The sequence below is a fragment of the Pelodiscus sinensis genome, chromosome 21 (genome assembly GCF_049634645.1).
Source record: "Pelodiscus sinensis isolate JC-2024 chromosome 21, ASM4963464v1, whole genome shotgun sequence".
In the NCBI taxonomy this organism is placed as follows: Eukaryota; Metazoa; Chordata; order Testudines; family Trionychidae; genus Pelodiscus; species Pelodiscus sinensis.
In genome coordinates, this window is record NC_134731.1 from 5,295,761 (window position 1) to 5,308,936 (window position 13,176).

Genomic DNA, 13,176 nt, shown 5'->3' on the forward strand with positions numbered 1-13,176 from the left:
AGAGTGGTATAGCTGACCAAGCATAGACTGGAAGTTGAGACCTGGGTTCTACTGACAGCTGTCTTGCTGACTTGTTTGTCATCTTCTTCAGACCCTCTATACATCACCTTATGAGATGAGGGTCCTGATCCAAAGCCCAGTGAAATCAACAGGAATTTCATCTGCTTCAGTGAGCTTTGGATCAAGTCCTAGGAAAGCCACGAGGCTGAACACGCTTTTGGAAAACTCTTAACTCCTTAGGTGAGAAACATTTCCTTACTTGGACGTTTCTGGCAATCCAGCTGAGAGCTCTAGGAACACAGATAAGTAGTAACCACGCACGACTCCATTTCCATCCTTAAAAAGAAGTTAGGAGGTACAATTACTAAAAGAATCTGTTATTATAGAAAATAAATTCAATTTCCTACAGCCTTAGAACAGCAACATATGAAATCAACACATTTAGAAAGTTTGAATATGACTGCAGTGGTTCTAGGTGCATATGTTTGGGTGCTAGGCTTTACCTCAGAATAAAAAATTTGGAAGTTACAATTTTTGTTGTTGTTGCATTTATGTAGTTCAATCAAGCGTAAACAGGAATAGTTTGACAAGTTCTTCTACATACCATAGAATTGATTTTTCATATTAAACGTGTGTATAAGGAGGGCAATAAAGAAAATGATTGGTATATTTTAAAGCTTCTCAAGTTATCTGAAATTCTAGACAGCAGAATTTCAAAGCCCTTTTATTTTGGGGGCTGAAGCAAAACGAAGTTGTTTTCTCTGATCTGTATATTGAAAAGTAACTAATCACGATTCAAAGAGTTAAGTAGCACTGAGGTTATAAGAAAACCAGTAGTATGGCAAAGCCTTCTCCCTCACAACAGTGTAAGCCAAAGATGACGTGTCAGTCTTATCTTGAATTTCCTGGATTCTGACAAGGTGTCATAATGTACCATTGTATCAGGTTGGACCTCCAAAAACCGGGACTCTCCAGCAGGACCACAGATGTTGCTGGACCAGGGAGTCCTGGCTGGAAGCTCTATGGCAGGAGAGCCAGTGACTGGGAGCCTTGGAGGGGATAGCAGCAGCAGAGTGGGGGAGGGGACCAGGGCCCCACCAGCAAAGCCTCAGTAGCAGGGCCAGGGCAGTAGCAGCCCCTGTAGTGGAGCTCGGGACGGTGCTGGGACCAGGGTAGCAGCAGCTCCAGTAGCAGGGCCAGGGTTGGTGCTGGGGTCAGGGGAACAGCAGGCTTGGTAACAGGGCCAGGGCCAGCTCTGTCCACAGCAAGCCTGGGCGCACCACGGCTGAGGCCTCTTTGCTGCGGGGCGAAGGGAGAGGGAGAGATGGGGGGGGGGGGGGGGGGGGACAGAAGGGCCAGGAGAAGCTGCCACAAAACAGCCTTGGTCCGCAGAGAGCTGGGATCCCCACAGACAGGGGCTGCTGCTGGATCAGCCTCTTTCTGACTAGCCTGAGCCACTGCAGACAGAGGCTGCTTTGTGGCAGCCTCCCCACCTGCTGCAGCAGTCTGTCTGCTCCCTCTCTCCCTCCACCCTACCCACAGGCAGCCAGTCTGTGTGGGGATCTGGTTTTTAAACTGGCTCTCCTCGCTGCTCCCACTGATACAGAGGCAGCAGTGCAGGGTGACAGGGGACTCCCTGGGAGTGGGGCCGGAGTGCACTGGCTGCTGGCCCCGTCCCCAGGGATTATAGAATAGTTGAGTAACCGATAATATTTTGTGTGGTTACTTGACTATTCTATTACCCGCTATCTGACCTCCCTAGCTGGTAACAGAATATAGACTGCCTAGTTCCAGTCCAATGCTCTAGGCCACACTGCCTTCCATAGGGGGTGGCAACTTACTATTGCTATCGCTCCATTTGCTCAAGTAACAGAGGTCAGCTCAGAAATCATATGATGTCATATAGACATCATATGTTGAAATTTGCAATTTTAATATTATTTTTACATAGTTTTATGTGTGTGTAATTTCCTGGTTTAAAAAAAAAAATCAAATAATTACAAGCTAAGAAATGCCTGAATTAAGGTTGCCTGCTTAAATCAGGAGTGGGCAATAATTTTTGATGGGGGCTATACAAAGAATTCGGTAAGTGATCAAGGGACATAATCTTCCATTATATTAATGGGGGAGGTCTGGGGTCTGGAATGGAGGTTAGGTGCAGAAGGGAGCTTGGAGTAAGGGATCTAGGAGGGAGTCTGAGTGAAGGAGGGGCTTGTGACATGGGGCAGAGAACTGGGGTGCAGGGTTTAGGAGGGGATTGTGACTTGGGATAGAGGTGTAAGGGTCTGGATTGTGACCAGGGGCAGAGGACTGTGGTGCAGGATCTGCGAGGGGGTATAGGTGCAGGAGAGGATCGTGGCCTTGGGGAGGGGTGTAGAAGGAGGGAGTGCAGGATCTGAGAAGGTGTATGGGGGCTGAAGTGGGGGTGCAGGAGGTTTGATTGCAGGGGGTAGGGATGCAGGAGGGGGGCAGAGGGTTGAGAGAGGGAAGGGCTGAGGTACCAGAGGCAAGCTCTGGCTGGGAGACACTTTCCTGGACAGGTCCTAGCCAGCAGCTCAGCAGGCTCCTTAGCCAGGGTCCCTGCCTTCCATGCCCCAGTACATGCTCATAGCAGCTGCAGGGGCCATGGCTACTGCTCTGAATTGACCGCTGGGCATCACATACCGTCTGTCCTGTAAGCAGACAGCTGCTATTGGCTGGAAACCAGCCAATGGGAGTTTCTGGGAGTGGGGGAAGTATGAGAAGCCTCTTCGCCCTCCCCTGGGCTCTCGGAATTCAGAGATGCCTACTGGCCCTGCAACCAGCTTTCCTGAGTTCTGAGCAGGGGCGGTGCAGGCAGGGAGCCAGCTGACGCTCCCAGGGCTAGATCCAGGGGCTTGGTGGACTGGATTCAGCCCACAAACCATATTTTGCCCAGCCTTGGTATACATGAACATCCATACGTATGTGCTTAAGAGTTCGCATGACTGGGATCTAAACTAGTGTACTTATGCCCATGGATACATTGTTGTTTGGAAAAATATTTTTAAAAGATCATGCAAACTCACTGGATAAACCTTTAGTCGCCAGCAAAGCCCTGACACTTGAAGAGGTGGACTGTACACAGGATCTGCCCGCTGACGCAAAGTGCTGTTGAAAGAAGGGATGAATATTCAACAGTGGGATGTAGCAAACCCCTATGGTGGGAGGTGACAGAATAAAATAGTGTACTATTTACATTTGCATGTCAGAACTATCCATTTTGTTGCACCAAATGAAATGCAGTAGCATGTTTTGAAGCTATCACAGCAGTTAGAGATGGACTTCCATGACATCCCTTGGTAACTATTCCACTGCCTAATGCATCTCATTATTAACAAAGCTGTTCTGATACTTATCCCAAGTTACTCTCTCTAGATACTATCCCATTATATAGTATTATCACATCATACCACACTGATAATTCCACTCCAAATATATAAAAGAGCATAAGCAGCAAAGATGCAGACTTTTGTTCTTTTCCCACTATTCAGACAATTACTAACCAGGCTACTTGTAAGTTAACTATTAATCTTTTCTTTTAAAAAATCATCTCCTCCCCCACTTTGCTTTGTTTTGGTGATCGTATCTGAACTCATTTGGCAACACTGTCATGATACAATGCTCACAACTGTATCTTTGGTGCAATCACACAGGAGTCATTTAGAGAGAAATTTCCTCACTGCATGTGCAGGCCAAATTGCATGACTATTTTTCCTACCTGCAATGCAGATCCACTATTACCCTTATACCTTTCAGCCAATATTACTTGCCAGCTCTCTCTCCTACCTTTTCCCCAATGAACATTTTAAGTGTGTTCTCTCACACTACATCCCCACGTGTATTATCAGCCATTTTCCTTAAATCTTCTACAAGCCATATTTCCAATCTGTCTAGGTACATTTGTATTATTCCTTTGTTCTCAATGGTTAATTAGCATTAAGCCATAGCAGTCAGCTTACTGAACTGGTAGCTACTTTTTCTGTTCACTCTGGAAACAAAAGTCAAGAGATTGACTCAGTTCTTCACACTTGGCATACAGGTATATTGTGATTTTCAATAGGTCTATTCAATGGTTTAAAACCGAATATAGAACAAATGAGAAACACTCCTTGACATTCATGATAATTTCTTAGGACACATTCCTACCTGAAGTTTTCCAAGACAAAGGTAGTTGAGTCATAGGCTGGTACTAATTCACTGGGGAGAAAACATATTAGCAGAGTTAAAAAAAGTCTCACTGAAATCATGCAAGGTGGGATTTTCACAAGCTCTTAAGTAACTTAGAAGCTCAACACCCATCAGTAGTCAACAGGACTTGCACTCTTACTCACTTAGGCACTTTTGAAAAACCCATTTATCTTTAAAAGGAAGGTTATTAGGCCAATAATTGTATCACAACAGTGGTGACATCTCTAGAAAACAGAGCATAAGTACTACTGTAATTATTATTTTTTTAATTGTAGTTTTTGAAGACAGTAGGAGCCAAACCAATGCATATTAACATTCTATTATACTACACATTCTGGGTAGATATTACATTTTAAGTACATCTTTAACAGCAGCAACAATTTATTTTGAAGGATGTGAAAATGTTTTTATTTAAAATGAATATTAAAATACATGAATGTATTATAGGTAGGTGCCATTAGTAACACCTGAAATTAATAACACCTGACAAATTTTAATAATTTATTTTTCTCTGTTTCAGCTGTACATGGTTTGGATTTACTCCAGCTTGGAAATTAAAACAGATTTCTGCATTTCCAGTCTACTCTAGGGTCTTGTTGTATTATATGACAAATGCATTTTACACAGTGGTAATAAGCCCTAGAAAATGCCAAGGAAATCAGCTACATTATGGGAACCACAAAGGCTCTGGACAAGTTTATAACAAGAATTCAAATTTTAGAACAAGATTACTTTTGGAGGGTATTTTTAGAGCACACAGTACGTCTGTGTGCTTTCAGTGTCAAAACTATCTACCTTTCAGTCCAGTTCCATGCACCTGCCCAATGCCACTGCAAACATACATATCCTTCTTAACCCCAAGGAAATGATACAGGAACAACTTAGCTGTGGTTAGAGAGAAGGTAGGCAAAATTATCAATTATTAACTTTAGAAAATATGACATGATTTACCTTGTGCCAGCAAGGAATAATGATTACTTAACCAAGGGAAATCTAAATCTACAGCAGATGTTTAGTGTTTAAAAAGAAGGAATTGGTTTGTGGCTGGAGAAACAAAACATCCTAAATATATTGTATTTCAATGCAGTCTCATAGCAAAAGAGACCAGCAGTAGCTATCACCTCCTTTAAAATAAATATTTACTTTTACTAGGGGATTGCCCCCCTGCTCACCAACACCGTCGTGTCCCCCCCCCCCCCCCCCCGGTCAACCTCCCTTTCTCTGGAAGCCACATCATTCTGTCATATGGCAGGAAAAACTTTTTATTTATATACACAGAGAGGTATCACGATCGATAATGCATTTAAGTACAGGCAGTCCCCGAGTTACGCGGATCCGACTTATGTCGGATCCGCACTTACGAACGGCGCTTTCTCGCCTCGGAGCTCGCAGGCAGCGGGACCGCCCAGAGCGCAGCGGTCCCGCCACCTCGACCTCCGGGGCGAGAAAAGCTGCTCCGGGTGCCCCTGGTCTGCTGGGGACCGTCTCCAGCAGACCAGGGACACCTGGAGCAAAGCCGGGAAGGCGGAGGGGTCTCGCGCCTCTGAGGCTTTGCTCTGGCAAAGCCTCAGAGGCGCGGCACCCCTCCGCTGCTGCGGCTTTGCTCCCCGTGTCCCTGGTCTGCTGGGGGGGGGAGGGCGCACTAGCTGCGCCCTCCCCTCCCCCCCCCCAGCAGACCAGGCTTTTGTTGTGGTCCCTGGGGCCGCTCTACTGGACCAACCCGGCAGCACCCCATCTGCTCTGCCCCAGGCGTCCTGATTCAGCCGCTGCTGGTCAGTTTCAGCAGCGGCTGAATCAGGACGCCTGGGGCAGAGCAGCTGGGATGCTGCTGGGTTGGTCCAGTAGCGCCGAGGAGTGGCGCTACTGGAGCAACCCAGCAGCACCCCAGCTGCTCTGTCCCAGGTGTCCCCAAGTCAGCCGCTGCTGAAACTGACCAGCGCTGACTACAGGAAGCCCGAGGCAGAGTTGCTCTGCCCCGGGGTTCCTGGAATCAGTCGCTGATCAGTTTCAGCAGCAGCTGACTTGGGGACGCTTGGAGTTCTTAAGTTGAATCTGTATGTAAGTCAGAACTGGCGGTCAGTTTCAGCAGCGGCTGAATCTGGACGCCAGTTCCGACTTACATACAGATTCAACTTAAGAACAAACCTACAGTCCCTATCTTGTACGTAACCCGGGGACTGCCTGTAGTCATTTCACAATCAACACACTTATGGGTATTCTTCTCCAGGCTTTTTTGTAAAAGCCTGCCGATCTGAAGTTTCACTGATATGGTTAGAAATATTTGAGTAATTTTAAAATTATTCAAATGCAAAAGTCTCTCCAAATTTTATAGAAACCCTGCATGTTCATTTTAAATGTAAAGTCCTGCTGTCACCAATCTAAATAATTAATAAGTACACAAATCTCATGAGACCCTTTCCACATTTATTGCAGCAACTGGAGCGTTTGCTAATAAGAGAGCCCTACAATTATATGATGACTGCCCCAATAGCCAGGATAACAAGAGCAATCAGTATACAAATGATCCAAAACCTATTTCTTCACACCAACAGGATCCCACTTCTAAAGCTAGGATATAACATCAGTTACAAGGTAAGTTCTCATGGAGAATAAAAACAAGACTCTGTAGGAGGTGAAGAAAGCTGGGGAAGTGATCTATTATTTTTAGCATGTGGCGATAAATACAGACCCAGCATTTAGCCTGAAAGGTCAGACACTGGAAATAAATTTTCACCCACAGGCTACCACTGCTGTAGCCCCAATAGTTAAAGTAGCTGTTATGAAGGATTTGGGGATCTTGCCAGCAGCAAATCCAATAGCTGCTACCTTTTCCTATCCCTCCAAAGCCGTAGCAGAATTTGTTCTTACAGTGAAGTTTGAGTATTTGAGTTTTGAGTATTTTATACATTAAAAGACTTTTTCTCCACACTAAGCATTCCGCAGTGCTCAAAGCCATTCAGATGTTAGTACAGTTATATTTTTGTTGTGAGGCTTTTTTGTTTTTCAAGACTAAACCAAACTGCTTTAATGCTTTAGCTTTCAAGGTCAAACAAATACAAAGGAAATGCCAGGCTGTACCTTGTGAAGTCTGGAGGGACAGGAGTAGTGACAAAGGATGCCATAGGCTTCCGGTGAACCTGCTGAAACATCATCAGAATCTCCGAGCTTTTAGATATCAGCTCACTCTTACTGCATGACCGCAGCTGCAGAGAGGAAAGCAGATTAATTATATTGTAATTTAAGAAAACCCGCAGATTTTGCCTAAGTTTTTAATTGAAGATGTGTCAATACAAGAGGTAACATCTACTGCAGGGTCACAGAAAAAGATTAAAATACCGCTCTCCATAGTGACAGAGTTATGTTTGTTAGAACTTCCATTGAATGTATCTGTTTTCAAAGCTGGAAAAAGAAATGGTAGTGGCAATGAATTGCCATACTTGTTCCCATAACAGTTTTTACAAGAAATTAAATAAAATTAAGTCAGTATTCTCTCTACTTTCTCCCAGAGAACTCACACGCTTTTCATGGCTCTTGAATCCTTATGTGAGAATTAAAGTGCTGTAGTATTTTAACAATGTTAACAGGTTTTAAAAATGTAATTAGCACTATATGACTATGCACTTATATGACTTTTCAATATAAAGTGTATAAGTATCTGTACTAGATGCAGATATGTTTGTTTTATCATGTTACCACCCCAGCAAAGTACTATAGCAGGTCTTTGGTAAATATTGGGATTATGTTCCTGAAAAGGGCAACAGACACAGCTCCCATAAAAATGGGGGCCCCATAAAAATGTGTGCTGTACACTCTCCCACCCTGCCCAGGGTTTGCCACTCTCTGCTTCCCTGATGGTACTGCCAAGGAGCAGGGCATTGTTCTGGTCCACCTGGCACTCTAGCTGGGAGATTGGGAGGGAGAGGGGGCCCTCACCCCAGTCTACTTGGCACTCCAGCCAGAGGAGTGGGGAAGGAGAGTGGGGCTCACCCTGATTCACCTGGTGCTCTGGCTGGAGAGCACTCCTGCTGGGGTACAGGGGCTTGCCCCACTCTGCCCACAGTGCACTCTAGCTAAGGAACGGTGTTTGAGTACAGTGACTGGCACTCCAGTCAGGGAGTAGGGATCAGGGGTGGAGAAGCTCCACAGCAAGCAGAGTGAAGTAAGCCTCCAACCTTGCTCAGTGACTAGAGCACCAGGTAGGGCTGTGGGGCAAACAGTGGGGCAGCAGCAGAGCATGAACTGACAGGTGGGCCTGGATGTTAAGTAGTTGGGCCATAGTATCTCTGTCACTCATCAGTAGGGGGAACATGTTCTGATTAACGTTAGTCCTGATCCAGATATCCATCAGCTGCAAACAATAGGTATGTGAAACAATAGATAAAGAAGACACTTATACCAGGGACCCCTGTATACCAGATGTGACCATTGATATTATGTAATACGTAGGTGAAACTTTACTAGCCTTTGACATTATTAAGTTTCATATATTTCATAACCCAGCCAGAGAAGTAACTGCGCATTAAGGAAGCGTCTTTTACACTTTCCTTCTTTTAGTTATTCTGTGGCACTCTCATTGTTAAATATAGCCGTATATTCATTTTTCATTCAAATCAAAATGTTTTAAGCCAATATTCAAATCAACTAATCAAAAAGCCCCATTATCTCACAAAAGAATAAATCGGGAGTATAAATGTAACCTTCCTTCTTTCAATCCAGCACACAATGCCAAAAGGGTTTAAATGTGTAATAAATTGTACCTTTTCAACACTAGAAGCCACAAATAATAACAAACACTTCTGAACAAAAGAAGATAGGAAAGAATCTAATTGTGTCTTTTGAACAACTGGTGACAAACATTTTAAATAGGTAAATAGCTGCAAAAATAGCTTCCAACATTTTAACTGTGGGATGGTTTGTGGGATTTTTTTAATCACCTGATGTTCTACTTCCTGCAGCAGGGACTCCAAAAGTTCAGTTTCTTGGGTGAGTGATGTCTTTTGACCTGTTTAAAAGAAATGAGATCCAGAGATCATGTTTTGTGGTGCTGCTGTTTTTAAGAAATGAACCTCCCTTCTGGAGACTGCTCTAAATCTCAGGTAAAGGATTTCTAAATATATCAAGGTTGATGGAGAACACATTTTAAAGAAAGCCTATCTTGTTAATTAGAGCTGCAGTGAATGATTCACTTGAGGTTAAAGACATTAATGAAACATTCTTGGTGTCCCAGAAATGACAGAGGCTTTTGAAAAAAGAGCATATTTAGATTTCATTGAACTTATTCTGATCCAATCTAACTTTCTTTTATAACATCTCAAATCTAATTTAAAAATCACTTTTATAGACCTTACACCTTTTAATGAAAAAATAATTCAAAACTGATATTTAAATATAAAGTTTCTCTATTAAAACTACCATTAAAGCTGTGACAAGACAAAGAAGAAAGAAAAGTCAACTCTGATTTTAAGTCTATCACTGGATTTGCTTTTTCTCAATCACACATTAATTAATTCTTGTAAAGGAATCTGAGGTCCTTGAAGTAAAGGAGCTATATAAGTGCAAAGTATTATTCTGTGTTAACCAAATAAAGAGGAAATTCTTAAATGGTTTAATGACTGACCTTCAATCACTGAACAAATTTGGTGACTGATTACAATACTCAACATGATATGCTTAAGTGCACTCATCGCAGATCCTAACTTAGAAATACAGGTTGAAACTCTCTTAACTGGGATTCTCTGGACCAGCAACATCCATAGTTTGGCACGGATGTTGCAGGACCAGAGAGTCCCGATGGAGGGCCAGCAGCAAGGATCCCTGTGGGGCCAGCAGGGCAGTGGGGCCGCTCAGCGCTTGGCAGCGGGGTTGGGAGTTGTGGAAGCTCAGTGGGGCAGGGAATCGCAGCAAGTGGCTGCCCACCGGGTCTTGGATCTCCCTGGTGGAGCTGGCTGGCAGGTCCCGGAGCCATAGCAGTGATGGCTGCCCAGCAGGATCAGGAGGGCAGCAGGAGGTGGGAAGCCGGCTGGGAGGCCAGCGGCCAGGCTGGGGGGCTGGTGACAAAGGGTCCAGAAATGACCTCCCCTGGTCTGGCAAAATCTCTTGTCTGGGACTGGTCAGGTCCCAAAGGTGCCAGATCAGGGAGGTCCAACCTGTAATTTAATTAGAAGAATGTAAGAGGATATTTTTACTAAAAACTGATTCTGCTAAAAATCTAGATATGATTACATGTCTAATACCTAACAGTCTCTTTATACAATATACAAAATATGGTAGCTTGGGAAAAATGTATTTACATACTTGATATACACTGTATAAGGGTTCTGATCTTCTATTTTCTTCTGAACAAAACAATTTCAAATATTAAGAATAAATATTCAACATAGTTGGTCTTAGAGACAGACAGTCCCTATTTGCCTAAGTTTCCAGTTATAGATTTAGTTTTGCATATTGCAAGACTACATTCCTAAATAATCTGTTCTCATCTCCCTGATATCCAAAGAGACTGATACTCCAGTTTAGGATAATTATATTTAGCTCTTACACAGTGGCTACAATGGAATGCAAGTATGAATGGAGAACTTAAGAGTCAATTGTAGAGATTGTTTTCCATTAGGGACAAAATATTATATTTAAAATACAGGATTTATTAAAAATATTATTTACAGAAAAAAACCAAAGATGCTTTGTAAGATGCTTTGCAAATAAGTGGAGTCTTACGTCCATCTCTTTCATTCTCTCTTTTAAGAAGTGTTATATAGAAGCATCTGTTCCCCTTCCTATACCCTACATGCTTCTCATTTGTAAAAAGGCTAAATAGAAGGAAAGGTTAAGTGGCTGGACCAAAGTCAGTCAAGAACAAAACTTAGAAGTTCTGATTCCTTCCTGATACTCTTGCTCTCAATATTGGACAATTTAGTTATCCATCTGAAATGCTACTCAGCAGAAATATTCCATTGAGAAATAATACTTTTAAAGACTGACAAATTACAGTAATCAGGGAATACTTGAAACTTAAAAGATTTTAAGTGTTGTACAATCATTAAACTCTAGCAAAGTGTTACACATAATCAGAGTTACCTTAAAGTACCTTTTTATGGACACAAAACAGTTACATCTAACGATATAAATTATATCACAATAACCATGCAATTAACTAATGGCACTACTGTACAGGCAGTCCCCGGGTTACGTATAAGATAGGGACTGTAGGTTTGTTCTTAAGTTGAATTTGTATGTAAGTCGGAACTGGCGTCCAGATTCAGCTGCTGCTGAAACTGACCAGCGGCTGACTACAGGAAGCCCCAGGCAGAGTTGCTCTGCCCTGGGCTTCCTGGAATCAGCCGCTGATCAGTTTCAACAGCGGCTGAATTTGGACGCCTGGGACAGAGCAGCTGGGGCGCTGCCGGGTAGGTCCCCGCAGCGCCGCACCTCAGCGCTGCGGGGACCAACCCGGCAGCACCCCAGCTGCTCTACCCCAGGTGTCCCCAAGTCAGCCGCTGCTGAAACTGATCAGCGGCTGGTTCCAGGAAGCCCTGGGCAGAGCAACCCCGTCTCCCTGGTCTGCTGGGGGGAGCGGGCAGCGGGACAGCCCAGACGTGCCATACAGCCCAGACAGGGAGCAAAGCCTCGGAGGACGCCGGCAGCGGGACAGCCGCGGCGCGTCTGGGCTGTCCCGCTGCCCGCGTGCTCCGAGGCTTTGCTCCGCATCTCCCTGGTCTGCTGGGGGGGGGGGCCTCTCCCCCCCAGCAGACCAGGGAGATGCGGAGCAGCTTTTCTCACCCCGGAGGACGCGGGCGGCGGGACTGCGACGCATCTGGGCGTCCCGCCGCTCGCGTCCTCCGGGGCGAGAAAAGCCCCGTTCGTAATTGCGGATCCGACATAAGTCGGATCCGCGTAACTGGGGGACTGCCTGTACTTGATTTAGAAGTCTTCTGTCTTCAACTTGAAGCCAAGAAATTGCTGTTTCCATGGTTTTGTATTTCTAAAAATCTTCTGGCAAGTTTTTTCCAATGTCAGTCTGATACTTCCGCTTATATCAAACAAGGTGAATACCCACCCATTAGTGTTATCAGCTTGTTCTTCAGTTGAGTGTCTAATCGGGCAATCATCATCTCCACTGCATTCCTGATTTCCCGAACTCGTTCATCCTTTGCACTGCGCACTGCCTCTACATTCCTCTCCTGAAAGACAGTTCAGAGGTTTTCTTTTTTGTCCACATCTCAGCCTCTCATCATACCCTGTCCATTTGAATGGAATGCTTTTCCCTTGACAAGGATAAGGAAATACACAGGAAGAAGATATATTTTGTGTATAACAGAAGTTTGTTTTAACATGCTTAGGAAAATGCACCTTTGTGTAAACTTATAAGCAACTTAAAAGTCAGAAAAGGACTTCAACTATTTCCCATAATTCTCTTCCCCCTTATAGTTTTGCTACTATGCAATTAATGAAATACATTTAGAAGTCCTAATTAAAGTGAATATATGCTAAAAGTGTTTTCTCTTTTTGGATAACCTAGAAAAATTGACAATCAAAACTAAGAATGTTGTGCACATCTGTGACGGGGGGTACCGGTCCCACACTGGGAAATTTGAGCCTAACTAGGCTCATCTGGCTAAAGAAGCCCTGACCCCGCAGAGCAGGCTTGGACTGCAGCCCAGGTATAAAAGCCTGGAGAGAGGCTCAGTCTTGGCTGGCTGCTGAGGAGGAAGCAGGTACTACCAGGAAGACCGGACCTGGAAGCCAGGAGACTGGGAGGAAGGACCCGGAGAGAGTCCACCGGAGTATGGTAGGAAGTAGCCCAGGCTGGGAGATTGTTTCCTGAGGAGCTCCGAGTGTTGTGGTGGGATTCCCTGCTGAGCGAGCAGGGGCCCATGCCACTGCTACCAGGGCCCTGGGCTGGGACCAGTGAAGTAGGGAGGGCCCGGGTTCCCCTAGCCTCCATCTGCTCCAATCTGTGGGGCCTCCACC

At 44.6% G+C, this 13,176-nt stretch overlaps 1 protein-coding gene across 4 annotated transcripts in view; it reads right to left on the bottom strand.

Annotated features, from left to right (window-relative positions):
• The window catches only part of TRIM37 (tripartite motif containing 37), a 61,389-nt gene that overhangs the window by 25,734 nt on the left and 22,479 nt on the right, over nucleotides 1-13,176 (bottom strand). For all 4 annotated transcript variants that reach the window (XM_075904680.1, XM_075904677.1, XM_075904678.1 and 1 more), the window contains 6 exons: nucleotides 12,263-12,386; nucleotides 9,144-9,211; nucleotides 7,288-7,412; nucleotides 4,168-4,218; nucleotides 3,048-3,129; nucleotides 260-336 (listed from right to left, as the gene is read on the bottom strand). In XM_075904680.1, the coding sequence (XP_075760795.1) occupies nucleotides 260-336; nucleotides 3,048-3,129; nucleotides 4,168-4,218; nucleotides 7,288-7,412; nucleotides 9,144-9,211; nucleotides 12,263-12,386 (527 nt within the window). The remainder of the gene's footprint in view (nucleotides 1-259; nucleotides 337-3,047; nucleotides 3,130-4,167; nucleotides 4,219-7,287; nucleotides 7,413-9,143; nucleotides 9,212-12,262; nucleotides 12,387-13,176) is intronic.